Genomic DNA, 26164 nt, shown 5'->3' with positions numbered 1-26164 from the left:
AATGCTATTTTTAAGAGGGAATCAGAAATAAGTGAAGGTAAGTAAATAAGCTCATATGTGTTTTGAAAGAGATTCATATATATTTTATTTAAAATTTAACAATATTTGGCAATGTTGGGCGCGAAATACAAAAAATTATCGACAACATTTTTTCCAATCCATCCACCTCTAGTTTAAACTTCATCTTAGAACTCAGGACACTCACATAAAACCCCTTGACATTTGTACATCTTTACAATAACAAACTTTATTACAAGTTTAGTAAATAATTTTTATAAAACTCCTTCCGCTTTAATAAGTTTTGTAAACGAATTGCGGTTGCTCGATTGTAACGGTTACTTCGCGCGATATTTTAGGACCGACTCATACTGGTCACACTGCAAAAGTCATGAAAATTTTGTGAATGTGATCCAAGGTGCATAAAAACGACAAAGCGAAGCAATTGTAAGTTTTCCAGGGCCTAAACTTATAGAACTTAGCTGCATATGCGCTCGTTTTGTCCACAATAATCCGGCCCTAGATGGGCACCTGTGTAAGTGACTTTTCAAGGCTAACTAATTGCACAGATCCTTGCAAATGCCTTTTGGAGTTTATATACACACATACATAACTACATATTTCGTGATGCTGAAGGCATTTTATTTCGTCATGAAGTATTTGCTAACCAAAAAGACGTGTTTAATACCTAGTCGAAGAACTCGATGGGGGTCTCGGGTATTTAAAGTCGAAACTGTGCAATAAATTCAAGTGTCTGTCCGTATGTACGCAGTTGTTGTGTCTGAAGAGATATATATGTAGATGTCTATGTATGCGTATGGGGGTAAGCTCACTTACAAACTTACATGTTCTGTTGCGCTGTCATAACTCAAAAAAAAACACGCTTCTGAAAATGTAACTTCAGCAAGCTTGAAAAACTTATTTGGATTCATTGATTTCGAGATTTCGGTGTAGGTTTTTAACCAAAATGTCACAGCTACTGATAAGCTCGGACTTTTATTTTTAGGTCCCCCTTGAGAGTTGTCAGATTCGTAAAATAAAACCCTTTTGCAAGTGTAATAGCAAAATGAGTGCCGTCGCCAGCAGCGATCCACCATCCATTGACAGCATGGCCCTCGGCCGGAGTCAGACGATCTGCCGCTATTACGTGCGTGGTATTTGCCGTTTCGGAGAACTCTGCCGCTTCTCCCACGACCTCAGTCGCGGCCGTCCGGAAGGCGAGGCTCAGCAGCAGCAGCAGCAGGCAGACTTGGCCACGGAAAAGCCAAGCACAAGCAACAGCAGTAAGGCGGCCCTCATCAGCGCAAGTACCAGCCAACGAAATTGGGCCAATGCACCGGTGTTTGTGCCCAGCCAGAAGCGGAATCCTCCTGCCTGGGAAGCGCTTGATACGGCTGAGGGTGATGCGAATGCGGATGGGGATGGGGAATCGGAGGCAGCATCGCACGACGCCTGCCACCAGCCTTTCGTATCATGGGCGGAAGTGGTGGGCGGGCCGAAGGTGGACCTAACTATGCTCAAACCCGCCTCACTGGACGAGGTCTGCCCGTATGAGAGTCCGTGTGCATGGGGTGAGCATTGCCCATACCGCATCCATATGGAGCTGTGCGAGATGTGCGACCAGTACTGCCTGCACCCGACGGATCAAGCCCAGCGCAAGAAACACAACCGAGAGTGCCTGCAGCAGCATGAACAGGCCATGGAGCTATCCTTTGCTATTGCCCGCTCCAAGGACAAGACGTGCGGCATCTGTTTTGACACGATCATGGAGAAAGCCGGGCGGGAAAAGCGGTTTGGAATTTTACCCAATTGTAATCACATATTCTGCTTGGAATGTATTCGCACATGGCGCCAGGCCAAACAGTTTGAGCATAAAATAACGCGGTAAGTGAAGGATATCCTTCTTGACATGAACTCCATGTTATCTAATACCTCTATACCTCTGTCATAATGTAGAGCTTGTCCTGAATGTCGCGTGTGCTCAGACTTTGTCTGTCCCAGTGCGTTCTGGGTGGAGACCAAGGAGGAGAAGGATAAACTGCTCAACGATTATCGTGCCGCCTTGGGGGCCAAGGACTGCAAGTACTTCCAGAAAGGCGAGGGCAAATGTCCCTTTGGCAACAAATGTTTCTACAAACACGCTTTGCCCAATGGAGACATTGTCGATGTGGGCCTGCCCAAGCGTACTCGAAAGCTACAGAGCCAGAATGAAATAATCGACTTACTTGATGTGAGTATTAACTTTACATTTAATGGTTTGATTTCTGCTTTTTGGGGGATTACCCTCATTATAGGTCTATCTGCAGTTCGCTTCGTGTTTTGTGGTATTTATTTAATTGCATATTTTATAGATTTATCTCTGGGACTATGTAGACAGACGTGATTATACTTGGCTGGAGATATATTCAAGTGAAATAAGCGAAAGTTCCGATTTCTCGGATGATGAATAAGCTTCTGGAGCAGAAGGATAAAAAAAAGAATAAACCCAAAAGCATAAACATTTGGATAAACACTCCCAGAAACGTAATCAATATTCAAACGATATATATAAATGATACTGAACCAAATATCGAATGCGAAATTAAAAAATAATGTATTTGGGTACCAAATTTAGGTTTACATAAATATTTATTCTCCACTCAATGCAACGAAATTTACAGCAACTTTTCCGTACTTGTATTAAATTAAATTATATTTAATACCATACCAAGTGGTTAAACTTAAACCTAAAGGAACATCATTGATATATCATTAAATATGAATACACAATTTTAGAGATATGTAAACAAGAAGCGCGTAAACAGTACATTTTCAAAATAGGTGATATAAAACGTGTAAACTATGCCTTTCAGACTGAATTGTAAAGATAAAAACACATACATTCTTTAATCGGTTTTCTACTCATTTTCTGAGGTTTAACAAAACTACAACTAAGATTAAAAAAAAAACGCACATAGCAAGCAGCCACATAAGCACGTCTATTTGTATGATGACGGACGGTATTGCCGGCGTTCGATGTAACGAATGGTTTAATGAATCATAACTGAGTAAAACTATTCCCAACCGCCGATGAAATAAATACAATTTTTGTTATTGTTACTACAAGAGTCTTTGTGTTAGATTATTACTGTTGCAAGCCTATAATTCAGTATATTTGTAATCGTTGGCCACAAGCATAATTATCATACACACAAAACCCACTAAAACTGATATTTGTATAAAATTTATTGTATATTGATTTTAAGTTTATACTTTCGAAATGTACCTCTCTCAATGTTTTGTTTTTACTGATGCAAATGCAAATGTAATGTGTTGTCCACTAGAAAAATCAACAATTTAATAAATTAAGGGAACTAATATATAAACCCATCATGTTCAAAATCGAAAATCTAAAATCTAAAAAAAACAAAAACAAACAAAGTAACAATTACTTGAAAATCTCAATAATTACATTGAATCGGGTTCATCGATTCGGAACCCATTTATATGTGATTCATAGTTGACAAACAAAAAATATCTTATGAATAATTGGTAATAAGTATAAATATAGTTCTAAAAACATGCATATGATATGGTCGTTGAAATATGATATAGAAATGTACAATTCAGCTTAAAAAAATACATGCTATCGCGAAAGCTGCTAACGCAATGCCTTTGTTTTGAAATCTTTTATGTCGACACCGGATGGTGTGTGCTCATTAATGCATAACTTTAGTTTTCACGATAGTTGTTTCATCGGCCTTTCCGTAAATAATATTATGAGTGAACATAGTTTTAGTTAAATCTCATATCCTTTATATAATTTGATATTTCCAACGTTGCTAAACCCATCCAGAAGTGATATTTTTCGTTAATTTTTGAACTGGATTTCAAATTTGAATATTGAACGGAATAAACTCGTTGATTAAAAAAGACCCCTTGATGTTACTAATACTGATACTGATAAGCAACAAAATATTCGGGTTCGTTAAAACATTTTATTTTGAAAACTGATTTGTAACATGAGCCTTGAATCGAATACTAATTGTGCCATTTTCCATTTTAAAATTGTTCAAAACAAAAATAACCAATCTGGCTGAAGTTGTAACCTAGATTAGATTAAAAATAAAATTTGTAACATTATGTTGATAATAAAGAGCAGGAATTAAATAAATAAAAAAATAATTCGAAAACGGAAATTTAATGTTTTTTTGTCGTTTCGGGATTAAAAGTTGGTTTTCAATAAAAAAAAGCTTTCAGTTTTTAACAAACGTGGAAAAATCGCCTTTTTAAAAATAAAAGTTAATTTTATTAAATATTTTAGAAGACTTGGTATTTTTTCAACTTTTGTTAGCTTTCTTCAGCTTTTCAGTATTACCTTGTCGCTATGGAACGGTAACACTAATCAGCTGGCATTTCAATGTTTGTTTATTTGGCGATGCACTTTAAATTCACTAGCAATAACAAAAGATAAAATGAATGGAGAAAGGCGATTCGTTTGCATTAATTGTGGCCATAGGGTTAAGGAACTCTTCAAAAAATATAGCAACACCCTAAAAACCACAAACTGCGTAAGAATTTTCATCTGGTTCTATATTTCCGGTTTATTGAATGTAAACAAAAAGTCTATATTTAAATTTAATAGGAAAAATGCCACCAAATTGCTGATAAATACATTGAATTTGAAGAATTTATCATACTTATCGATGCTTTGCTACTGGACTCTTGCGCCTTCCGCCATATAATATACAACGGAGATTTCAAGGTGCGAAGATACTTTCCAAATCGCTTTCCGAAACAAATGTGCTTATTTTGTTTCCTTTTTCAGTTATATTGGAAGATTTCTCTGGTAGTCCTACTCCTAGAATCATTTGCCCTTTGTCGACAAAAGGTAAACGATCCTCCAAACACGGAATTACATGTCCACGAAAAGGGATTCTACGCGTATACACTGCAAAATATCGGAGGTACAGTATAGGCAGCAAACCTTACAAATTTGTTTAAAAAACAAAACTTTTCAGATTATTTGTTTATGACACTGTTGCTGTTAATAATCACCGCAACACTTAGCTTTAATTGGGTTAAAAAAATAGGACCTCGCCATTTCACCTTAACCATCTTCAAAGTGGTTTTGATCTCCAACCTGTCCAAGTTCTTCCTGTTACCGATTTTAATCTGGAGGAATAACACTACCGTGTTTGGACGCAGCTTACATCATGTCCTTGTCATGGGTCATCACTTCTTTTCGCTGATCCTTGCGTACGAATCAATCGTGGTCAGGAGAAAGACCCTCCGATGGTTAGGAATAATATTAGTGATTCTTGCATTTGTACTTAAGGAGTATTTAAGGCAATATGCCGCATTTCTGATGGAAGTTAATATAAAGTAAAAACAAGTATGAAAACTAAAGGCTGAATAATGAATTATAAAACTAAAAATGGAACAGCCCCCATCAACTATTGAATTAAAACAGCGTTACATTTTAATATTAAAAGCACTCAAATTTTATTGATCACTAAAGACCCAGGGAATTACGAAAAGAAAAGAGTCGAATTTTAAAAACATATATAGAACTATTTTTATTGTATCTGTTGGTTATGAAATACGTCAAATTGTGTTACATACTATATGTTGGAAACTGCAGAGAACGAATCAAATGGCAATGAATTTGGAACCAAGCAGATCGATTAACTTTTCGTTAGATAAAAAGCCCGAGAACAGTCGTCGGTAATATAGACCGGGTTTACATAATTGGTACATAAAAAAGACATCTGAGAACGAATCGAATTGATTTGTGGTTATAGCATAGTAGATATGATGTTATGCCTCTCCATTCGTATGAATGTACTTAAGTAATTAATGCTAATCGTAAGTCATGCTGCTCATACATATTTTTTGTAATGGCAGTTTGTAGCAGAGCGGGACACCACCTTCTGCATTATATATCCAAATCGATATCGAAATCCAAGTCGCAATCGAAATCTGGGCGCCTAAACCTAAATCAGCATCCAATATCCATCCCTTTGCACATCCATTTCCTATCCTCTTACGATCTTAAGTCATATTCCACGAAGACGAGGACGAGCTCGAGGAGCAGTCGTCGCTCTCAGTCGTTGCACTGCTACCGTTCGGCTTGGGTCCCCAGATCCTGACGGTGGCGTCATCGCTGGCGCTGGCCAATAGGGACGGGTAGACGGGATTCCAGGACACGCAGTTGACTGTCTTGGTGTGGCCGGCCAGCTTGGCAAGCGGCTCTTCGCGCTTGATGTGCCAAATATAGACGACTTTGTCCTCGCTTCCGCTGGCTACAAAGCTCTCGTTGACACCGCCGAAGCAAGAGTGTATGGCAAAGTTACTTTGCCGTATACCCTGGAATCGGCGCACCAGACACTTGTCCTCAATGTCCCACAAATGAAGGCCTTGGTTGGAGACGTTCAGCAGCGCTAGGCGGTCAGCGGAGTTGATGCTGAAGGTCATAATTGGATGCGGTTCCCTCAGAATATCAAAGTCTGAATGCGGGTTATCGAAGTTATACCTGAAATTGGCCAAAATTAATAAACATATTAGTTTTTACAAACTACACTTACCCTCTTATACGGTAATGATTATCAGCCGCTAAAATAGTCTTGTTGTCCGCCCGGAAGGCTATGCTGTTCACGCGCACGCCCTCCCAGGAGTCGACGATGGTGCCGTTCAGGTCGCACAGGTAGAGCTGACCTTTTTGGCCGCCACAGACGAAGCGGCTGCCGTCGCGGCTAAAGGCACCGCAGGCCAAGCTGTCCTCTAAAGACTGAGAGAACTTGACCACCAGTTTGCCATCGTCGACGTTCCAAATGTAGAGTTCGTGAGAGTCCTCGGTGCCGCCGACGAGGATGAGCTTCGAGTCAGGACTCCAGCTGACAAAGCTAACGCTGAGCTGCGCCTGACCGTCGAGAACACGCCGGTGTTTGAGGGTGAGCTTGTAGGGGTCGACGTCCCAGATGATCACAGTCGAGTCCTTGCTGCCGGTGGCCAGCTTCAGGCCGTCTGGCGAGAACTTGCAGAACCAGACCTCGTCGCAGTGGTCGGTGAGGATCTGTATGGTCTGCATGGGGAAGCCGTCCGTGGTGCAACAATGGTCTGTCAGCAGAGACACAGTCCCTAGATTGGTCTCCCAGGCCATGTCGTGGCAGGGGCAGTGCTGGCTCTGCAGCTCCACGGCCTGCTGCAGCAGTGTTTTCAACCTACGCGGCGACATCATCACGGAAGGCGGCATGAACGACTGCAGGCGTTCCATAACAAGCGCCCGAGACACGATTCCCTTGCCCTCCCATTTGGCCCGCTGGTAGAGGTCCTGGTTGGTCGAGCACATCATGTAAGAGGACAGCTGGTGCACCCGCGATATATTGTGCTGCAGCGGTGTTAGCTCGCTGCGAAGCACATGCAAGGCTTCGAGTGGATTTCCATCGTCCAGGTGCTCCAGATACTTTTGCTCAAGCAGGATGAATTTCATTTCGGTGATCGTTGACAGTTTTCCATTGTCGATAAGTGGTTCCAAGTCCTTAATAAAGAAAATAAATGGGTTAGTTACTATGGAGAAAGTTTAGCTTTCCTAACTTCTTAATTTATTTTTTGGGGCAGAACTTTGATAAGATTGTAACAGATAAACTATAATTTTTCCCACTTTTAGATAAGCTACACTTGCGTAGATCATAAAACGGGTGATAAAACTATTTAATCAGATTGGGACATTGAAACCCTTATACTTAAAGAACTACCAAGTAACTCTAGATCTTTATTTATTATTATTGTATTGCCTAAACCTTGCTTTACCTTTAAATCCGAATCGGCTTTCGCCCAGTCGCCCATGAGCACGTGCTCGCGGAACTTGGTGGCCGACGGATGCTCCAAGTAGCAGCCAGATTCTCCCATAAGTGTCTTCACAGACTTATCCAGGCCGACGTCGTGCAAGTACTGCCCGATCAGTCGAATGATCTCCTGGTTTGACTTGTCCAGTTGCACGCCACTGTAGCTGGTATTCTCCCGATTGTTCTCCCCATCGACGATGCAACTGCTGCTGCCGTTGTTGTTCACAAGGAAGCCATTGTGTTTGGCGTCGTGACCGTTGGTGGCAGCGCTGCTGCCGGACGGATTCTCATCGCCGATACCGATTCCTGCGCTCTCATCATTGCTGCCGGATGCGACGTTCTCGGCACTGCCCCCGGAATTTTGGGCTGAACCCTCCGATGGCCGGGAGCCGGAGCCGCTAGACGTAGAAGTAGTGCTCTGCATGATCGGTCCACAATTGCTGGATCGGGCACTGCTGCTGTGGTTGTCCCTGTGTCTTTTCTTGTTGCTGCTGCCTTCTGGGGGGGAGGTCGATTTTCTGGTTCGTGTACTTCCTGGTGTGCCTGTCGAATTAGGGTTCAATTGTTGTTGTAGCTGTTGGGCCGCTCGCGACGTAGATGCTGCATCTATTGATCCTGCGGCGGGGGTAACAGAAACGGAAACGGATACGGACGAGGATGAGGACGAAGAGCCTCCTGAGCGACGACCCTTTTTGCGCGGCGGCTGGTCCTCGGATGAGGCACCAGTTGCAGCAGCCTTTTTGTTGTTTCTATCAATTTTGAGTCCTTTGCGCACCGCACAGCAACAAGCAGCTCCTGGCTCTGCCTCTGGCTCAGCCCTAGCCTTAGCCTTAGCCTCGAGATCTCCTCAATCTTGACCGAGTGCCTTCTGAGTCTGCTGGGCCTAGGCGGCCTGTGGTGTCGATTCCGCAAAGGGTATCAGCGTGATTACGGCTCCGTTTCTGGCAGTTGATAGCACACGCTGATAGCAGTTCCCCGACGTTCTACGACCGCAAATGGGAATCTGGAAGCGAACATAAAACGGTTTTACATTTCAGCAACTTTGTAAAATAAATCCAATAACTGAAGCTTTCATTTATCGATCAAAATGATAATGGTTCATGTGGATTAAAATTCAATTTCCCGATAAGGAAAAAATTTGATTTCTACATTTCCATTTCTCCAACCTAAAAATTTAATTAAATAAATAAATTATAAGTAGTATTAATTTCTTAAATCTTAAAAATTCTTGCACGAAAAAGTCTATCTATAAAATTTCTCATTTTATTCTATCTTTTCTTAAATTCCTTCCTTATATTCTATTTTATTAATCAATCAATAGAGCAATGATGACTTCAAGGGTATTTACATTCGGATATTTTACTTCCTACACACTTACATCTGTAAGTATGCACATTTTACATACAGGCATCACTAGATGTTTGCTGCACAGTCATGGCCAAAAGTATTGGTATTGCGTTTTAAAAGATACATTTGATCTGAACGTATTTCGAGACAAAATTTTTGTTTTTGAAAAGTCTCGGGACAGCACAACCTTTTCCAACGAAGGAAAATCATAGAAAAGTTATAGTAAATATTTCGAAAACTCGTATAAAAACAATTTTAAATGATTTACGAGAAAAAACTGGTTCACCCACACCATCAGAGAAAATGCACCCCCATTTCAATAGTTCCTAAAACAATGAATTCCATTGACGACCCTGTGCGTTGTATATACATTTACAGCGTTTATTTTATTTAAAAAACTTGTACACAATTTTCTTTATAATAGATCCATAAGTAAAGTTGAGAAATCTTACAACCTTAACATGAATCTTTTCGTGGCTTTGCACACCAATACAACTGGTAACCCAATTTTGTGATAAAGAACTTACTACGTCTTAGAAGAAAGTAAAATTATCTGTAAAGATACTTTTCAGGGAATGTTTTTTTTTTTTTTGGGAAAGTGAACTAGGTTCGAAATAGACAATACTTCCGCCCCCGACTGTGCACCTCGTATTAATCAACTTTGCTTTGTTTTCAGTACAAAGGAATGGGGAAAATACATCTATTTACATACATATTCAGATGTTACACGCACAAGGTTTTCATTTTCTTTTCGAAATATTGGCGAGTATCTTGTTCCTTATCCGCAGTTTTAACAATCTAAAAACAGTTGCGGATGTTGGCTTTTACATTAACTCAGCTGCTGGGATTTTCGATCCCCTCTTCACTTTCCACCTTGCATTTCTCTTTTGGCCTTCCAAGTGCATCCGTAATATTCATACATTGATGTACAAGCAGACACTGTCTCACACATAGACACCCGACTAAATGGTTGAATTAAATGAGCAAATGATTAAATGGACAAACCGTAGAAACATTTGTTAATTGACGGACTTGCAATTGAAAAACAAAGACGAACGGACACAATATACATACAAATCTGATGATGAAACGCACTTAGCTGCAGCTCGAAAACAGTGTGGCCGCACGAAAAGTCAATTTATGGAAAAAATACCAAAAGCAGGGAAAACAGAATATTATTTTTAAAAAATAAATATAAAATTTAAGAAATTTTTGTTCTTTTAAACGTTTATTACAGAATAAATAAGTTGATGAATATAAATCTAACAGAAACTGACAGCAAATCATGTACAAATTAAGTCAATAATTTGTTTCATTTAAAGATTAAAAAATTATATTGCTGCCAATTCAATTTTGAATTATAATTTAAGGATCATGTACTTAACATATGGGATGACTTATCATCCCATATTGTGCATCAATATAATTCAGTTAAAAAATGATGACTTGAAACTCGGTATATTCGTATTTAGTATATTTTTCAAATAAAACTTTTTCAGTTAAACATTTTTTAATTTTATTCAAATTCAATAGAAAAAACTCGAAATAATTGTTTTAAAGAAAAATATGAATTTAATTATCTATAATCTTCACTGAAAATATTGTTTAAAAATCAAATAAGTAATTAAAAAATAAAGCCTCCCGAAACTAAACTAGCCATTGTTTTGCATTTTTATACTTCTTCTTTATTTTGATAGTTCTTAATGTTCAAAATATTAGACAATTTCCTTGTTTAGATATTACTTTTGTTGTGGGTGTAATATAATTGCATTAATAATCAACCTATTTACAAAATTTTGAGTGAAATCGGTTTCAGTCTCACGCACATCATGCATCTGATGTCGCATGCTGTGTGCGTTCAAACATAATTTTAAAATATAAAACTTATCAAATGCCAACGTATGGGTAAATTAGTACATATTTACTTGATAAATTCATTTATAATTTACACTTTACTTAAATACTTATTCACAAACTAAGCTAGTCAATATACTATCTGTAGTCTATTTATTATTATATAACAATTTGTTTTTTATTAAAATGCTAATCTTTAACTGCTTCACTATGTACGCTTATGTCGTAGGCTTTGAAACGTACTCACTCGAAAATCGCTTCGCAAAACTGTGTGAATCGCTCGTTTCTGAAATATTTATACGCACTGAGTTATTATTTTACATTATCTTGCTTCGTGAATTATTGCATTCCTGCTCATTATTGATGAGGCCTCTAGCGATTGCCAATATTAGATTCGATTGAACAATAAATACAAGTTGAAAAATAAATTTAAATATTTAAAACCAAATATATATAAGAATAATAATTGTTATTATTAAGTTTTTACAGCGATCGATTCAATATGCCCAACATATAAAGCAATTTATAAATGTAGCCAAGACTTTATTGAAGCTGTTTGAAACGCAACAGCGGTTAGGTTAGAGTAACTCAAACTATTCTGACCCTGTCCACGAACAACAGAATCCCATTACTAGTTACGTTACTATTAGTTACTAGTGCCACCAGGCACATACATTCTCCTCCTCCCCATCTTCAACGTGCTGTTTACTGCTCTCCCTTACGTTGAGAAGCGAAGCATACAGCAAATGCTAAGCATCTCCCACCATAGCAGCTCCATGCTGCTGGTATTTGGTCGAGGCTATCACCGTCGGAGGCAGTGCCTCTTGTTGTTCCCGCAGCTGACGACGTCGCTTTTTGCTCCACAGCTCATGGCAGTCCTGCCACGTCGGCAACTGTGGCGTGGGCATGCTTTAAATAGATTTCAAAAAAAAAACATCAGACTGGTTCACATCAAACACCCAGAAAGGAGACTTACTCGTCAGGGTTAATTTTCTTAAGCCATGGCGAACGGAGCGCATCTTCGGCCGTGATGCGCTTGTCAGGATCGAGGTCCAGCATTTTGTCCAGAAGGTCCAGTGCCTGCGCCGGCATAAACTCAAAATCTTCTCGCAGGCGACGGCGATGCGTCTTCTTCTGCTTAAGAGTGTGAAACAGGGGCAGCTTAATAACATTCGGCCACACGGCTGGCACTGGAGAGCCGCAAATCTTCGATATGGTCTCCAGCTGGGCCATCTCGGCATTGGCCTGGAACAGCGGCCGCTTCACAAAGAGCTCGCCAAGAATGCAGCCACATGACCAGACATCGATCGACGGACCATACCGCTCCTCGCCCAGCAGAAGCTCCGGCGGACGATACCACAGGGTTATTACTTTGTTCGTATAGGGACGTTCTCGATCGTCGGCGTTATATAGTCGCGCCAGACCGAAATCCGCCAGTTTGACTTTACCTCTGTAGAAAGAGAGGAGGAAAAAACTATAAGTATTTTCAAAGAAAACCGATTTCCCTCCAAAGTATTGCTGAAAAAGGATTTCACAAAACTAAAAGTAATAATGGGGGATTGCAAGGGAATGGAACAATCGCTGCCAAGCAGATGGACAATAAATATTAGAGTATCTTATAGTAATTATCAAATAGTAACTGCGCTGAACAACCACCACTCAGTTTTATATAAGTAAAGCACCCTAACGCTCCCCACCTGTTGTTCATTAAAATGTTCGAGCACTTGATGTCTCGATGGAGAAAATTCTTTTTGTGGCAGTAGTTGAGGCCGTCCAATAGCTGCTTCATGATACTCGCGTTGTTCTCCTCGTTAAAGTCAACCATGCCGGACTCGAGCAGGCCCATTAGATCGTGGTCCATGTACTCGAACACCAAGTAGAAGGAACCCTTATCTTTACGAAACTCTACAGCATCCTGTTTGTCCGTCACAATTTCGTGCAGGTTGACTATGTTGCGGTGGTTCAGTTGCCGCAATATTTTGATTTCACGCACAGCCGTAATGGGAAAGCCCTCCTTTTCGTGCTCAAGGCGGACCTTCTTCAGGGCCACCATGTCATTGGTATGGTTATCCCGAGCCTTGTAGACCTAAAAGTAGAAAAATGGTTTGAATATTCAGTTGAACATTTTTCAAGCTTTATTTTATCCCTTACCTGCCCATAAGTTCCTTCTCCAATTTGGGCAATCATCTCGAACACATCCACGCAGCGCTCGCCCCAGTCACGGACGTTGTTTCGTGAATCCCTTCGATTGAGTATCACGGGCCGACGACGGTTAGATTGGCCGCCATGGCCACTACCCGCATTGCCTCCCGATGGTACATCAAAGTCCTCTGGACTGTCGATAACATCGTCATCGCCGCTAAGTTCCTCACTTCCCGGAATTACCGGCGGCATTGGAAGATTTAACAGACTTTTGTTGGTGCCGGCGTTGGAATTGATATTTTTCTCATCCGATTCTTTTTTCTGCGCCGGCGACGGAGATCTTTCATTGACCAAATCAAGGGCATTCATCCCAGGTGGCAACGGCAGCGCAGTCAGACTCTTCGGCTTGAGGTTGGAGATTAACGTCGTCTGCTGGGAGGGTTTCAATGGCGTGGAGCTGTCCAAGACGTCAGTGGAGCTAAGGTTTGTGTTTGGAAGCGGGTCAATCTCCTTGTTTGGCATGGGAATGTTGTTGAGGTCGAAGTCTGCTTTGCCGCCATGTTTTGCCACCTCAAGGCCATTGGAAGTCGTGCCTAGCGCCGCTGGTGTTCCACTTCCAGGTCCCGAGTTCGGTGTATTGCCATCGACCGACGAGCTGTTATCGTTGATGGTCAGGGCGCCATTGCTATTGCTGTTGCTGTTCTCCTCTTGCCGTTCGATAATCTCCTTCAGAGCCTTCTGTCTTTTGTGCCGATCCTTCACCAATTCAGCAAACAGGCTTGTCTCGCTAATCTTCTTAATATACTCCTCGCGTTTGCTCTTGAGGTCCCGTGAGGCAGGTGATCGACTGTGCGATGCCGAGCTGTCGCTACTGATCGAGCTGGGTGACCGGCGGCGACTGCCCCCTCTAGTTCGTTGGCTCCTCATCTTTGGTGAACGGCGATGCGAGTGATGGGAGTGGTGGTGAGAGCTGGAGGCACCCACAGGCGAAGGCGACGACAAGTCCATGTAACGGGAACTGGTGCGCGGTGACCTCGAGTAACGATCCGCTGAAGTTCCAACTCCAGAGGTGCGTTTCGATGACCTTGTCGTGTGGGAGGACGGTGGGCTAGCCGCCGAGCTGTACTTGTGTTTGTGGCTGCTACTATGACGGAAAGCGTTGGAGCTCGCCCCGCTGGACGTAAGGCCGCCTAAGGGAGATTGCCGACTCCTCGAGTGTTGCACACTTGGGCTCCTGAAAAGGGTTACAAAGCAAGTATTAATATTTTAATTCCATAAAGTTAAAAATGTTGAAACTGTACAAATTTCTTTAAAACTTCTACTACAACTCTAGAACTACATGCTATACCTCGATGACCTTCTGGAATACCGATCTCTGCTATAGCGATCGTATTTGCTCGAATGGTGTCTGCTGTGGTCGATGTTACTGATGCTCACATCCCGGCCATCGCCGTACTTTCGTCTTTTGTGGGGCGGCGTAGTTGATTGGTGGTTGTAGCGATCCATTTCTAAAGAATCAACAAATTAATACGGTTTAAGAAGGGATATCTTAATGAACCAACCTGGTGTCAACCGCTTTAGCTTCCTGCCATCATTGGTAGACGAGTAGCGCCCCTGGTAGCCATCGTGGTGGCTACTGCGGTGATGCAAACTGATATCATCTTTGTGGGGACTCTGCGCATACCGGGAGCTCCGCGAGTCGCGAGCTCCTGATGTCCCCGCAACTCCTCCACCGCTGATATGATGCGATGGCGGTGGAGTGCGCGGGGAGGTGGCAAACCTTGGTCCATTGCCACTGGATCGAGCGGAGGAAGGAGGAGTCCGATGCCTGCTGCCACCAGCCGACTTGTTTGTGACAGTCACCTGCAAATTACTGCCCAATGAGGTACTGCTGGCTTCCACTCGTTCGGAATCGCCGTAGTAGCCGCTGCTATTATTGGCGCGCCGCGAGGGAGGCGGAGTGGTTGGCGGACTGCTGTCCGTGATGTGAGGAGGCGCTGCACTGACCGTTCGCTCGTTGCTCTTTTGCGGAGCAGTGGGAGGAGTGTAGCGACGGTCCAAAAGGGCGTTGATCTCGTTGTCAGACATGGATTCGATGCTGGAGTAGGACTTTGCCCGTTTCTTCTTTCGCTTCTTGGACTTCTTTTTGGACTTGTGCTTCTGCTTCTCCTTCTTCTGCTTTTTTCGCTTCTGCCGCTTCATCTCTGCCTCCAGTTCATCGGTGTCGATGGTGTCGTCGCTGGACATGTACAGCTCCCTGCTCCATAGCTCGTCCTTCGATGCAGTAGATGCGGGAGCCTCTCTATGATTAGAGGACTCTTTCCTAGTGTGTGACTCATTCGCTTCTTCACCACGCCGTTTCCTGTGAAATTTGACTATTCTTTAATATATGATTCTAATGGATCTGCAGTATTATTACCTGTAATTGTCATAGCCTTCCTTTTCGGGCTTAGGTGCGGGCCGATTTTTTGTAAACTGATTATCCGTGGCTGGCTTTGGTTTCTTGTTATTTGCTGCGGCATGGTCCGCCTCTCCGGCCTCGGGATCCGAGAAGTCCTCCGAGCTGACGTCCGAGTACTCCACAAGTGCGGTCGCCGCGGCGGAAGATGCATGCATCTTAATGTAGAATCTTCCCTGGATCGGAGCACCCGGAAGATCCAAATCCTTGTCTGTACGATTCCTTAAACACTTTCGTAATTGCGAGTCTGTTTTTTTTATTTTTATCCCCGTTTTATTCTACTGCAGATGCAAGCGGAGCTATTTTCTGTAGCTTGAAAGGGAAATTTTCCTCAAAGCAGCACCGAATTTATTTACATCGCTGCTTCTCTGCACTACCACAAATTCGTGAGATGTCTTCTTTACATGTTTATCGCGCACATACATCAGCTAATTACCATCTAGCAAGTTCGGCTTTCAGGGCACGGGAGGTTTAATGGTCAAATTAATGTTTCTTCCCACTAAAATTAACATACAAAAAATTATAACTTGTCATTTTAAGGTTATAATGTGTTGAAGTGTGACCAGATATCGTCTCCGCTTTCTACGGTGTGTCCAAACCAATATGTTATGCGATGAATATCTAGGATTATTCGATCTTGGCTTTTGGGTTCTTTATTTTTTAAACTTAACTAAAATATTTAATAGGACTTTAGATATTTACTTCGCAATATTTTTTTATTCAAATACTGTTTTGATCTAGTTTTTTTGAATCTAGTTTTATTAACCGAACTATAGACTGTAGAAAATGTTCTTGAATGGTTTCCTTTTTCTGGATACTTTTCAAATACATAAATTATTTAATATGTAGAATTTATCTTTATCTATTTAAAAGTTCATAAAATGATAAAACATAAAATGTTATTTCATATTTACATTAATAAAAACATAATAACTCTATTGCCGGTTTAGATTTTAGGTTTGTTTCAAAAAGTTTAAATGAATCTTGTTTAAGAGAAAACTTTTGCTTCACAGCAAAAACGAAAGTTATATGAAATTATTTATAATATTAAATTTTAAATATATTTTAAATTAATTCAATGATTTCCAAGGATACTTTACAACACTGTTTTAGCACTGTTGCTCGTCGGTGACGTAGTGTCTTACAAAAGTGTGTGTGAAGCTGCAAGGGGCATACAAACATACGCAAGAATATACGTATGGATGTGGGCCACTTTATTGTTCTGAGAACTTACCTGTTTTTGTTGGGAAAATTATGCAAACACCACTTTTAAGGACATTGACGAGACCGCGGTGAACCGAAAACACGTTTTTGATCCTGATATATGCCGAAATAAGCGCACTGTTTTTCCCCAAGTTATTAAATAACACGACTCATACTTTTCGCCATTGTTTACTCATTCGAATCTGATTCTTTGCTCGAAAATTGAATTAGTTCTTTGTATGTTTACTACAGATATAAAAGAGTTTGTTCAAAAGCAAGTTTCATGTATTAGGCATTGTTTATGTAGCTAAACCATTAGAATAAATTCGATTTTCTGCATTTGCAATAGCTGGCAAATTCTCGGCGATTAATCAACCAGGGCTGCAGAATTCTTCAATGCCGTGGGATGCGATAAGAAAATAAATGATGAGAAAACTATATATTTTTAAACGCTTATTTTAGTAGAATGTTTTAAAAATCAACAAAACTAATACTAAAAAAATAGGAAACTTTTAATTAAAGTAATAAAATAATATTGCAGAACCTCTCATGGTCACACAGAAGATCTTAAAAATTGTATCCTGACTGAAAGTCTTGGTTTTTAATGGTTTAGTTTAAAAAAATTCTACAATCATATGTATATTGTAGTTTTAAACGAGAATTTAATAATAATTAAAGAAAATTAAAAAAAAACATCGATAAATTAAATTTTTAATAGTGTGGGTAAATCTTTTTTGATATCAGGCATTTCTTTACCAACACTTATTGTGGCGTTCCTTTTCAAATTTTTTTCGCTTGTTTGTTTACATGGCTTTGGTTGAATAATAATAATAATAATAAGCAATAGGCATAGCGTTTATAATAACAAAGAGTGACAATGTTATCCAACCGGGCCTTTGGAGAAACAATTGAGGTGGTGCTTTTACTTAAATAGCCTTTAAATATTGTTCAATCGTGGTTTAACATTTCAGGAGTACGAAGTACAGCACTTGTTGGGTAAAGGAGGTTTCGCGAGTGTCTATAAGGCAAGATGCCTACACACGCACCAGGATGTAGCTATCAAAATGGTAAATAAAAATTATAATTTTCAGTGCAGATAGTACTAAATTAAGCATTTATCCACTAGATCGACAAAAAACTCATCCAGGGCACAGGATTGACCAATCGGGTGCGACAGGAGGTGGAGATCCATTCGCGTCTCAAGCACCCTTCAGTGCTGCAGCTGTACACGTTCTTTCAAGACGCCAACTACGTTTATTTAGTACTGGAACTGGCCCATAATGGGGAGCTGCATCGCTATATGAACCACATTGGCAGACCCTTTACGGAGGCAGAGGCTGCATCGATTCTGAGGCAGGTGGTAGCGGGCCTGCTGTACCTGCATTCCCATAACATTATGCACAGGGATATTTCCTTGTCCAACCTGCTTCTAAGCAAGGAAATGCACGTAAAGATCGCCGACTTTGGGCTAGCCACGCAGCTCAAGCGGCCTGATGAGAGACATGTGACCATGTGTGGAACTCCTAACTATATTTCACCTGAGGTAGTTTCCCGGACATCCCATGGTTTACCTGCTGATGTGTGGAGCGTGGGCTGCATGCTCTACACCCTGCTGGTTGGTCGGCCTCCCTTCGAAACGGATGCTGTGCAAACTACTCTTAATAAAGTTGTCTTATCCGAATACATAATGCCAACTCATTTATCCTTTGAGGCCCAGGACTTGATTAACAAGTTACTGAAGAAGGTTCCACATGAGCGCATTGCCCTGGAACATGTTCTACGGCATCCGTTTTTGACAAAGAGATTGGAGAACAGCTCCAACGGAGTGTACTCAACGCCGGGTGCGTTGAACGTGTTCAGTCAGAGCCTGGAGAGTGGGGACAGTGGGATTATCACGTTCGCAAGCAGTAAGTACTGAAAAATAATTATTTAAGGCTTTAAATAACTATTTCGAATCCCATTAGGCGACTCCAGAAACTCGCAGCGCCTTCGGTCGGTAGAAAATACGGCACCCCTTCAAGGATTACCACAAATACAGGAAGAGTATATGCAGGACAAGTACCGGCCCACCTATGATCAGCCGGGCTTATTCAAGCAACCCTCTAGCACCCGTATGGAACACAATTGGTTGACGACCGAAAAGGATACTCCCTTCCGCATGGACGTTCCCATGAAAGAGAAGCCTGCTCCTCTAAAGGAGGAACGCATTTCGGTGCCTCCACTAAATACCAAGAGATTGTTACCGACGCGATATAAAACAAAAAATGCAATTATGAGTATTTTGAGGAATGGCGAGGTTGTACTCGAGTTTCTGAAGTATCGGCCGAAGTTTAATGAAGACCGAGTTACTGATATTTGTCGCATTTCGGACGATGGAAGGCGTATTATAATTTACCAACCTGATCCCGGGCGGTAAGGAAGAATCCTTTATCTTTTTAACATTTTATTTAATTTAGATGTATATTATTTAGTGGCTTACCCATAAGAGATCATCCACCAGAGCTCCAGATACCGAACGAGGACTGTGTTTACAACTACGACAGTTTGCCTAGCAAACATTGGAAGAAATATGTCTATGCCGATCGTTTTGTGGGCCTAGTAAAGAGCAAAACACCGAAAGTCACCTACTTCAGTGCATTGGGAAAATGCCAACTGATGGAAACGATGACGGACTTTGAGATTCGCTTCTATTCGGGGGCCAAGCTGACGAAATCGCCCTCTGAGGGACTTAAGGTTCATAATGCGAATGGGATGCTATTATCGGATCATGTTGGCTCAGAAGCTCGATCCATGATAGATCATGGAAACGAGTGCTTCACACACTGTGTCAGCATCAGCAATGCCTTGGAAATGGCCCAGACTAAAGACAATAGTTGTTTTCCTGTCACGATCGGACGCAGGCCAGTCACAGAGGTGCAACCATCCCAAAGGCTTGACGGTCTCAGGGATACTACGAACTTTGCCTATTCAACACCAAAATCGAATCAGGTTAGTATGAAACTCCTTTCTTTCTTTAGATAGTTTATTGATTCATTTTTCGTCGTAGGGCTCAATCAACTTTTCTGTAAGCACTATTTCGTCGATTCGAAATACCACTGACTTTGGATCAAACTCCTCAAGAACAAATATGCGGGCCTCTCAGCAAAATATTCCGATTAAACGCATCAATCTTCCAGATATTGGAGTGGCTACAGAGGTGGGATACTCCTTTAAAGTTTAAAGAGATTTTCAGAAATATACCGATATCTTTTTTAGTTATCCCATGGAGTTGTACAGGTGCAATTTTATGATGGATCTGTGGTGTCTATTATCCCGGACATTCAAGGAGGCGGTGTAACTTACACCCAATCGAACGGAATTTCCACTCACTTCGGCAAAGACGACGACTTGCCATTCACAGTCCGAGAAAAGCTCAGCCAGCTGCCGCACATTCAGCTGAAGTTGAAGACAGCTCCTCTTTTGAGCAACAGCAGGAAGATTGAATTCAATGCAATGACTCCCAAAACGACAACGCCTTGCTACAATCGCATGCTTTTATAATCAAATCAAAAAGTTATACTTGTCTAGGTTCTTAAGCACAAAAGAATACACTTGTATTGTAAAATAAAAGTAAATATATATTTTTTAAGTTCCCTTGTCCTTTAATTGGTGTTGTGCATTATAAGAAAATAGTTCCAAGTTCAGAGGTTGATTTTATAATTCTTTATTAAAGTGCTTAGATGCCTAAGTGTAAACACTTGATCCTACGGTTTTGTATAGATATAGGTTAGAAAAGTGTGGTATAAAATATATCAGCATTATATTAGAGATAGATGTATATATATTAAATACAAGATAAATATACGGACCTATTATTACTTCAATCGATCGATATTAACACTTTTAAATCTATTTGTTTCATATAAAAATGCTACTTCCGCCCGGATAGAAATACTTCGGCAGGATTCGTATTGCTTTACAATGGTAGACGCAATAGTGAAATATACACATTTAAGAGCAATTTCTTGTACAATATTATTAAAGGTAATCATGCACGGATGGATTACACCATATATAATATATATATTATATTGTTTCGATTAGCTAACGTCGTTGTATTTATAAGAAGATGCGTTCAGCAATTCAGAAGAATCAATTTGAGCAAAAGCTTTAGTTTTCTGTCAAGTTTGTGTGTCTTTATTGTTGGTAAGATGATAACAAACAGAAAAGCGAGTGATTTAACTACAATGAAGGTATGCTAACTTAATTTAATGGACGGAAAACTAAAATAATCGAAAAGGTGTGAAAAGCAGGTGAAAAGCGCGAATGGTTTGGCAGTTTCCAGTGATGTTTGTGCGGATGCAGGAGCATAAATTAATTTAAAAGCAAGTAACGCATTAAATGAACAAGCAATCATGCAAAATAATCATTAATCTTAGGTCTAAACATAAACTCTTAACTATAGCTTGTCGGTTTTCGATGGAGTTTTGGGTTCGATGTCTCAAATAGCGCTCGACTTGTCCTTAAGCTCAAATTGAATCTTCTGAAATATGTCCTAGAATCGGTCCTTCGACGTCGCGCTGTACTCCAGCTCGTTGAGGTTCTGGATCTCCTGCAGTTCTTGGAACTTTTCATGGTCCCGGATGTGTGCATAGTTGGCAGCCAGGCACATCAGGTAGTGGACCAGGCTGAGGATGACCAGCAGCGCCGAGAGAGTGGCCAATATGAACATGACCTCAGCATTCTCAACTCCGTCCTTGCAGAAAGCCTTGATTTCGTATTTTTCGCAAACCTTCATATCCTCGAGTTTTGTGTTTGGAGGGAACATGAAATCTGCATAAAAATTATATAAATTATATGTCTATTTATGAAGATATTCAAAAGATATCCTTACGGAATTGGGTCAAATCAATGCAGCTCTGAGAGTGTTCCACACTCGAACACATGTTCCAGAACATGGTGTATATGAAGGTAACTACAACCAGGAAGCACAGGATCAGACTCCACACAAAGTTGAGCAGATATGTGATGCCCATGAGCACGGCGCACGAGATCCGTCCGCCCACACGCGACCTCCACGCCCTATAGACCTTGTACCGGGTGGCACCTGTGGCCAGAAAGCCGACAAACAGAATCATGAATCCGAGGGCTGCCATGCCGGCTCCAATTATGACGAATATCATCTGAACGGCTTCGATCCTGAAAGGGATACGTTTTTTATAATTTTGATGGATATTAAGGGTATGGTAATCACTCACCAGATGAGGCGCAGGTGAAACACTTGATCCACCATGATCACGGTGAGCGAGGCGCCTCGGTACATGGTGAAGCAGAAGATGCCCACTCCCAGGAGGCACATGAGGGTGGCGATCAGGGTGGCGTAGGGGATGCGGGCCATGCATGATTGACAGCAGTCTCCTGTAAAGGGTTTGACACCATTTTTAATAAAATATCAAATAATTATAAGAGAAATATATGTAATATTTAAAATAAACTACACTAATAGCTTTCAAAGTCAAGTTACAGACTCCTTGAAAGGTTCTAAGTGCCCAAAAGAAAGAAGAGTTGTAGATTATTAGCAGTACTTCTTAAAGAATTCAATGTAATTTTTGAAAATTATACTTTAAAGGAACAGTTTCAACTAATATCCATAAGATATAATAACTAAAAACTTGTAGTTTTATAAAGATATCATTTAATTATCAACAATAAACTGAATCTTTATATATTTTTTATGGTTTTGGAACAAAATAAATTAAAAAAAGAGAGAAAAATGTACACTAATGGCAGTTCTACGGAAAAAAAGAGTATCAAATTATTATTAATCAACAAAAGGGTGAGGAGTGGTTAGCGTGAAACAAAGTATATACCCACAGTACATATCTGACAAACAAATGTTTCTAAATATATATGTTTTTGGAAGACATACAGACGTAGAGGTACAAGTGGCTTGTGCAAGCATAGAGGGAAAAGAGAGTGATAAGATAAGAGGTGACTGCCAGCGACTGGCGGTGATACAGGTTGTCCAGTGATTCACGTAAAAAGCAGACTAAGCCACAAGGTGTACACACACACACATTTAATTCAGTGAAGTGAAAATGTTTTTTTATCGCACTATTTTAGGTATTTGGTGTTTCGAACACAAAACATCAATGGCCCAGAAATTTGGGTTACGATTCGTACCTTCGCCTCCGCGCTCTGTGTACCTGTCCAAGGAGTGATCCGAGCGATAGGAATTCCGGCGACGATTTTGAATTCCGGCCGTCCCATTGTACGGATTGCCGTTGTAGGCCCGCGTCAGGACGCCGCCGTCGTCCTCGAAGTTCGTCTCGAGCAGGATCTCCTCGCGGGGATCCCGGATGCGGTCTCGATTATTGCTCCCCCTGCCCGGCATACTGCACAGCGCTTTTATTTTTAGATCGGAAATGCAGGAATTGCACACAGGTTTTAGTTAAAAGAATTTGTATCTCCACCAGCCAAGTTCAGCACATAGTGATTCACTGGCGCACCGACGACGTCATTCGAGCGGAGGGGCTTAATAATTAGTCTTTATAGTTTCCCGAACGAACAGCGATTGACCCTCCCGTGGAAGACGCACAATCAGAATGGGGACTGGCAGTTTCTACATTCTCTGTTCTTCCAAAGAGAGTGAGAATACACACACTCTCTGATAACTGGCATTGTTGGGTGTTACTCTTACTCTTCCAGTGGGTATTATTACTTTTTCTTAGAGTTTACAACTTGGGATAACTGCCTAATCTTTCAAACCATTCTAAAAAGACACGTAACTGCTTTTTGAAATTCAAAAACTTCCCAACACTGATATATTATCGTTATTTCAAAAGATTCACTTATAAATTTCAAGATTCTCAACACTGACATATTATTTTTATTTCAAAAGGTTCACAAGTCAAATATAGAGATGAGATTAGTCACTAACTAACAAATACTTTCAAAAAATAATGGAATATTGGATTAAAATATCTGTAAGAGTATACAATATTCTGCTTCAGTGCAATTTATCTTTACTTTTAGGTTTTTTCTCTTAAATTTTCTCTTACTCTGCAGTTAAAAAAATAGTATTCTAGGTTTTTAATTGTTTTTTATTATTTGGCTTCTTATTGGGAGTCTTATATACATCCACTGTGACAAAAAAAATTATAATTAGGCATGATATATTTTTCAAAAATAACCTTTTTAAACTCTTCATTTCGTATTGTTTCTGGTTATCTTTAAAAAAAAGGCGGGCTACTTGAATTAAATGAGACAATTAGAACTCGTTGGGAGAAGTTTACGGCTGCGGTCGGGTCAAGAAGTCAAAATAATAAAGTTAAATAAAGTTAAGGAAGGAGGAAGAAATGCTACTGCCGTTTTTAACGCAAGTTGAATGTAAGGCAATGAACTTGAATAACTGAAGTTGGGCTATTCGCTATTGTAAGAAGAATTGGCACTTCTAACCCACATTCTAATAAAATAATAACGTTAGTAAACAATGACAAACTAACCTGAAAAGCTAACAAAAAGTATAAAGAAAAGTAATCCTTATTTATTCCCACCTTTTCAACTAATCCTTAAAACTTCTGCTGTGAAAATGAGCTAATTAGGTGCTTAAGGACATTAAAATGACAGTTTAAAAGCCAGCCAAGATAGACAGGACAACGACCTTAGAAAAGCGAATAAGACATCCAGATTACACCCTGCTCGCTTCCCAGGAAGCGACTGAAGAGCCTTTTAAATGCATCCGCATTTGTGAGTTTTCTCACCGGAACTCCCGCGGTGTCTGTGGCAGGCTGGCTGGCAGGCAGTCGGAATGAAAATTGCCACCGAGGCGTCTCTGGGCCACCAACTTTTAACTTCCAGTTGCCAGTTGGTAGATGGTGGATGCTAGATGCCAATGACACCCAGCAACCAGCAGGCCCAAACGCAGGCTTTTGGCGCGGCATTAGAGCAAAACATTAATTCCGGTAGCGTGCAATGACTCTTGCCAAAAGAAATATGGTCGGGAGCTAGAGCGTAAATAAGATAATAGAGGAAGACCTCAGCTCCAAGATGTCCCAGATTTGGGGCTCCTTTTTGAAAACAATTATTACAGGGCTATTATTATTTCTGGAGTTTTGCCAACTGACTTAAAAAGAGATAATAGAAGTATATATAGACATGTAGGCCTAAAAATTATGATTGGTTTTGAAGTCTAGTCATAAAAAAGATTAGAGTCAATAATCTAACTGACTTATTGACCCAGATTCTCGACAAAACTAAGTTTCGTGCCTGTACTTTGTTGCAATGCCAAACACATGTCAGTCATATAGGAATATACAATTACTTCCCAGGTACAAATCAACATAAATTGCCCCTAATTATTGCCAATAAAATTCTATTCGGATAAATTGTTTTTAAGAATAAGCTATCTCTCTATCTTTTTCAGGTTGTATCTTCAAATTATATAAATTACTAATAGAATATATAAATTTTCGTTAAAATATTCAAGTTCAAAAGTTTTAAAACTTTTTTTTTTGGTATATGTTCGAAGATTTTTTCTAATATAGCTGCAAGAAATTCTTAGTTTTCAGAGGAATATTTGAATATTGGAAGTTTAGAAAAATGTTAAAACTTTATAATGTCTTTTGCTTCATAAAACAAATATATACAGACTTGAAACTTATGTTTCTAACTTTAAATTAAAACCAAAATCGTACAATTTGAAACCCAGATTTTCTAATTTAGCATATGTTTCTTAGATATTTTTTTGAGTTTAAAAACCGAACTGTTAGCCTTCATAACTTACCCATTTTGAATGGCTTTATTTGTTACCAGGTTCCAATTAGATCATTTAAATAACTTCACCTGGCAATGCAAGTGCTATGCAGCGCAATTTTAGTTGTTTGAGTTGGAATTTGTGAAGACTTTTACGTTACATATGTTTGTGTGTACACACTTCGCTCTGGTGGCCAAACTCAAAACAAGTTTTAAGGTGTGAGCTTGGGGCAGTGGAAGGGGGAGACTCGCGCTTAAACTGTTTCTGTTATTAAATTCTATTTAATTTGGTCTATTAACCAAAGAACCGAATTTATCAATTATTATAACTTTTCGCTTATTTTTGCACTTGTTTATTAGTCTAGGCCTTGGACGCTTTCGACTTAATTCGCATAAAAACAAAGAGTGAGTATCTGCCAGATACCATCTACACAATAACGAGTTAATGCAACGGAGTGGAGTCTGCCAGTGTGGCCGCAGCTGAGGCGCTAAAACAATACCTAATTGTAAATTGTTTGTTTTTTAATATTTAAATATATTTAACAAGTTTTTGAATTACATACCTTCTTTGTTTTACTACTATAATCTTAGATTTGAATTAAAT

General features: G+C 40.3%; 6 protein-coding genes across 11 annotated transcripts; 3 read left to right on the top strand and 3 right to left on the bottom strand.

Annotated features, from left to right (window-relative positions):
- Positions 1 to 201: 201 nt before the first annotated feature.
- LOC6493573 (probable E3 ubiquitin-protein ligase makorin-1) lies at positions 202 to 3911 on the top strand. Its single transcript, XM_001957987.4, has 4 exons — positions 202 to 532; positions 1004 to 1881; positions 1954 to 2227; positions 2349 to 3911. The coding sequence occupies exons 1-4, from the start codon at positions 521 to 523 to the stop codon at positions 2445 to 2447; spliced, it is 1263 nt and encodes a 420-aa protein (XP_001958023.2). The 5' UTR covers positions 202 to 520; the 3' UTR covers positions 2448 to 3911.
- A 441-nt stretch (positions 3912 to 4352) lies between these two features.
- LOC6493574 (protein ARV1) lies at positions 4353 to 5473 on the top strand. Its single transcript, XM_001957988.4, has 4 exons — positions 4353 to 4547; positions 4622 to 4741; positions 4805 to 4943; positions 4998 to 5473. The coding sequence occupies exons 1-4, from the start codon at positions 4452 to 4454 to the stop codon at positions 5363 to 5365; spliced, it is 723 nt and encodes a 240-aa protein (XP_001958024.1). The 5' UTR covers positions 4353 to 4451; the 3' UTR covers positions 5366 to 5473.
- Positions 5474 to 5529: 56 nt separating this feature from the next.
- LOC6506362 (WD repeat-containing protein 26 homolog) lies at positions 5530 to 10817 on the bottom strand. Of its 4 annotated transcripts, none has more exons than XM_014909232.3 (4): positions 10176 to 10817; positions 7789 to 8826; positions 6564 to 7516; positions 5530 to 6511 (listed from the first exon to the last, which is right to left on the bottom strand). In XM_014909232.3, exons 2-4 carry the CDS (start codon positions 8245 to 8247, stop codon positions 6031 to 6033), a joined length of 1893 nt encoding a protein of 630 aa, XP_014764718.1. In that variant the 5' UTR covers positions 8248 to 8826; positions 10176 to 10817; the 3' UTR covers positions 5530 to 6030. The 4 variants fall into 4 exon arrangements, with proteins under 4 accessions (XP_014764718.1, XP_032309831.1, XP_032309830.1 ...); XM_032453940.2 differs by having other exon boundaries at positions 10203 to 10817; XM_032453939.2 differs by having other exon boundaries at positions 10245 to 10796.
- A 253-nt stretch (positions 10818 to 11070) lies between these two features.
- LOC6506360 (cyclin-dependent kinase 12) lies at positions 11071 to 17230 on the bottom strand. 2 transcript variants are annotated; one of them, XM_014909231.3, is made up of 8 exons: positions 16859 to 17230; positions 15586 to 16123; positions 14729 to 15528; positions 14515 to 14674; positions 13176 to 14400; positions 12722 to 13110; positions 12001 to 12474; positions 11071 to 11933 (listed from the first exon to the last, which is right to left on the bottom strand). In XM_014909231.3, exons 2-8 carry the CDS (start codon positions 15780 to 15782, stop codon positions 11774 to 11776), a joined length of 3405 nt encoding a protein of 1134 aa, XP_014764717.1. In that variant the 5' UTR covers positions 15783 to 16123; positions 16859 to 17230; the 3' UTR covers positions 11071 to 11773. The 2 variants fall into 2 exon arrangements, with proteins under 2 accessions (XP_014764717.1, XP_001958026.1); XM_001957990.4 differs by lacking the exon at positions 16859 to 17230 and having other exon boundaries at positions 15586 to 16223.
- A 337-nt stretch (positions 17231 to 17567) lies between these two features.
- On the top strand, positions 17568 to 20388 carry LOC6493575 (serine/threonine-protein kinase PLK4). Its single transcript, XM_001957991.4, has 7 exons — positions 17568 to 17740; positions 17799 to 17894; positions 17954 to 18734; positions 18792 to 19239; positions 19299 to 19815; positions 19874 to 20023; positions 20083 to 20388. The coding sequence occupies exons 1-7, from the start codon at positions 17705 to 17707 to the stop codon at positions 20365 to 20367; spliced, it is 2313 nt and encodes a 770-aa protein (XP_001958027.1). The 5' UTR covers positions 17568 to 17704; the 3' UTR covers positions 20368 to 20388.
- A 126-nt stretch (positions 20389 to 20514) lies between these two features.
- On the bottom strand, positions 20515 to 26049 carry LOC6506359 (neuronal membrane glycoprotein M6-a). 2 transcript variants are annotated; one of them, XM_032454013.2, is made up of 5 exons: positions 25592 to 26049; positions 22990 to 23211; positions 22065 to 22224; positions 21701 to 22005; positions 20515 to 21639 (listed from the first exon to the last, which is right to left on the bottom strand). In XM_032454013.2, the coding sequence occupies exons 1-5, from the start codon at positions 25593 to 25595 to the stop codon at positions 21362 to 21364; spliced, it is 969 nt and encodes a 322-aa protein (XP_032309904.1). In that variant the 5' UTR covers positions 25596 to 26049; the 3' UTR covers positions 20515 to 21361. The 2 variants fall into 2 exon arrangements, with proteins under 2 accessions (XP_032309904.1, XP_014764716.1); XM_014909230.3 differs by lacking the exon at positions 22990 to 23211 and having other exon boundaries at positions 25592 to 26047.
- Between the last annotated feature and the right edge of the window lie 115 nt (positions 26050 to 26164).

The sequence above is a fragment of the Drosophila ananassae genome, chromosome 2R (genome assembly GCF_017639315.1).
Source record: "Drosophila ananassae strain 14024-0371.13 chromosome 2R, ASM1763931v2, whole genome shotgun sequence".
NCBI lineage: Eukaryota > Metazoa > Arthropoda > Insecta > Diptera > Drosophilidae > Drosophila > Drosophila ananassae.
This window is presented reverse-complemented; position numbering and strand designations above follow the sequence as displayed.

Coding starts and splice junctions, on each gene's coding strand:
- LOC6493575 (XM_001957991.4), top strand. CDS start 17,705: ATGTTATCCAACCGGGCCTTTGGAGAAACAATTGAG. Junction 18,735..18,791: donor GATTATCACGTTCGCAAGCA/GTAAGTACTGAA, acceptor GAATCCCATTAG/GCGACTCCAGAAACTCGCAG. Junction 20,024..20,082: donor ATATTGGAGTGGCTACAGAG/GTGGGATACTCC, acceptor TATCTTTTTTAG/TTATCCCATGGAGTTGTACA.
- LOC6506359 (XM_032454013.2), bottom strand. Junction 22,006..22,064: donor TTTCACCTGCGCCTCATCTG/GTGAGTGATTAC, acceptor TATCCCTTTCAG/GATCGAAGCCGTTCAGATGA. Junction 21,640..21,700: donor CATTGATTTGACCCAATTCC/GTAAGGATATCT, acceptor ATTTTTATGCAG/ATTTCATGTTCCCTCCAAAC.
- LOC6493574 (XM_001957988.4), top strand. CDS start 4,452: ATGAATGGAGAAAGGCGATTCGTTTGCATTAATTGTGGCCATAGGGTT. Junction 4,742..4,804: donor TATACAACGGAGATTTCAAG/GTGCGAAGATAC, acceptor TTCCTTTTTCAG/TTATATTGGAAGATTTCTCT. Junction 4,944..4,997: donor TACACTGCAAAATATCGGAG/GTACAGTATAGG, acceptor AAAACTTTTCAG/ATTATTTGTTTATGACACTG.
- LOC6506362 (XM_014909232.3), bottom strand. CDS start 8,247: ATGCAGAGCACTACTTCTACGTCTAGCGGCTCCGGCTCCCGGCCATCG. Junction 7,517..7,788: donor AAGCCGATTCGGATTTAAAG/GTAAAGCAAGGT, acceptor TTCTTTATTAAG/GACTTGGAACCACTTATCGA. Junction 6,512..6,563: donor AATCATTACCGTATAAGAGG/GTAAGTGTAGTT, acceptor GGCCAATTTCAG/GTATAACTTCGATAACCCGC.
- LOC6506360 (XM_014909231.3), bottom strand. CDS start 15,782: ATGCATGCATCTTCCGCCGCGGCGACCGCACTTGTGGAGTACTCGGAC. Junction 15,529..15,585: donor GAAGGCTATGACAATTACAG/GTAATAATACTG, acceptor CAAATTTCACAG/GAAACGGCGTGGTGAAGAAG. Junction 14,401..14,514: donor TATTCCAGAAGGTCATCGAG/GTATAGCATGTA, acceptor AACCCTTTTCAG/GAGCCCAAGTGTGCAACACT.
- LOC6493573 (XM_001957987.4), top strand. Junction 1,882..1,953: donor TTTGAGCATAAAATAACGCG/GTAAGTGAAGGA, acceptor GTCATAATGTAG/AGCTTGTCCTGAATGTCGCG. Junction 2,228..2,348: donor AAATAATCGACTTACTTGAT/GTGAGTATTAAC, acceptor CATATTTTATAG/ATTTATCTCTGGGACTATGT.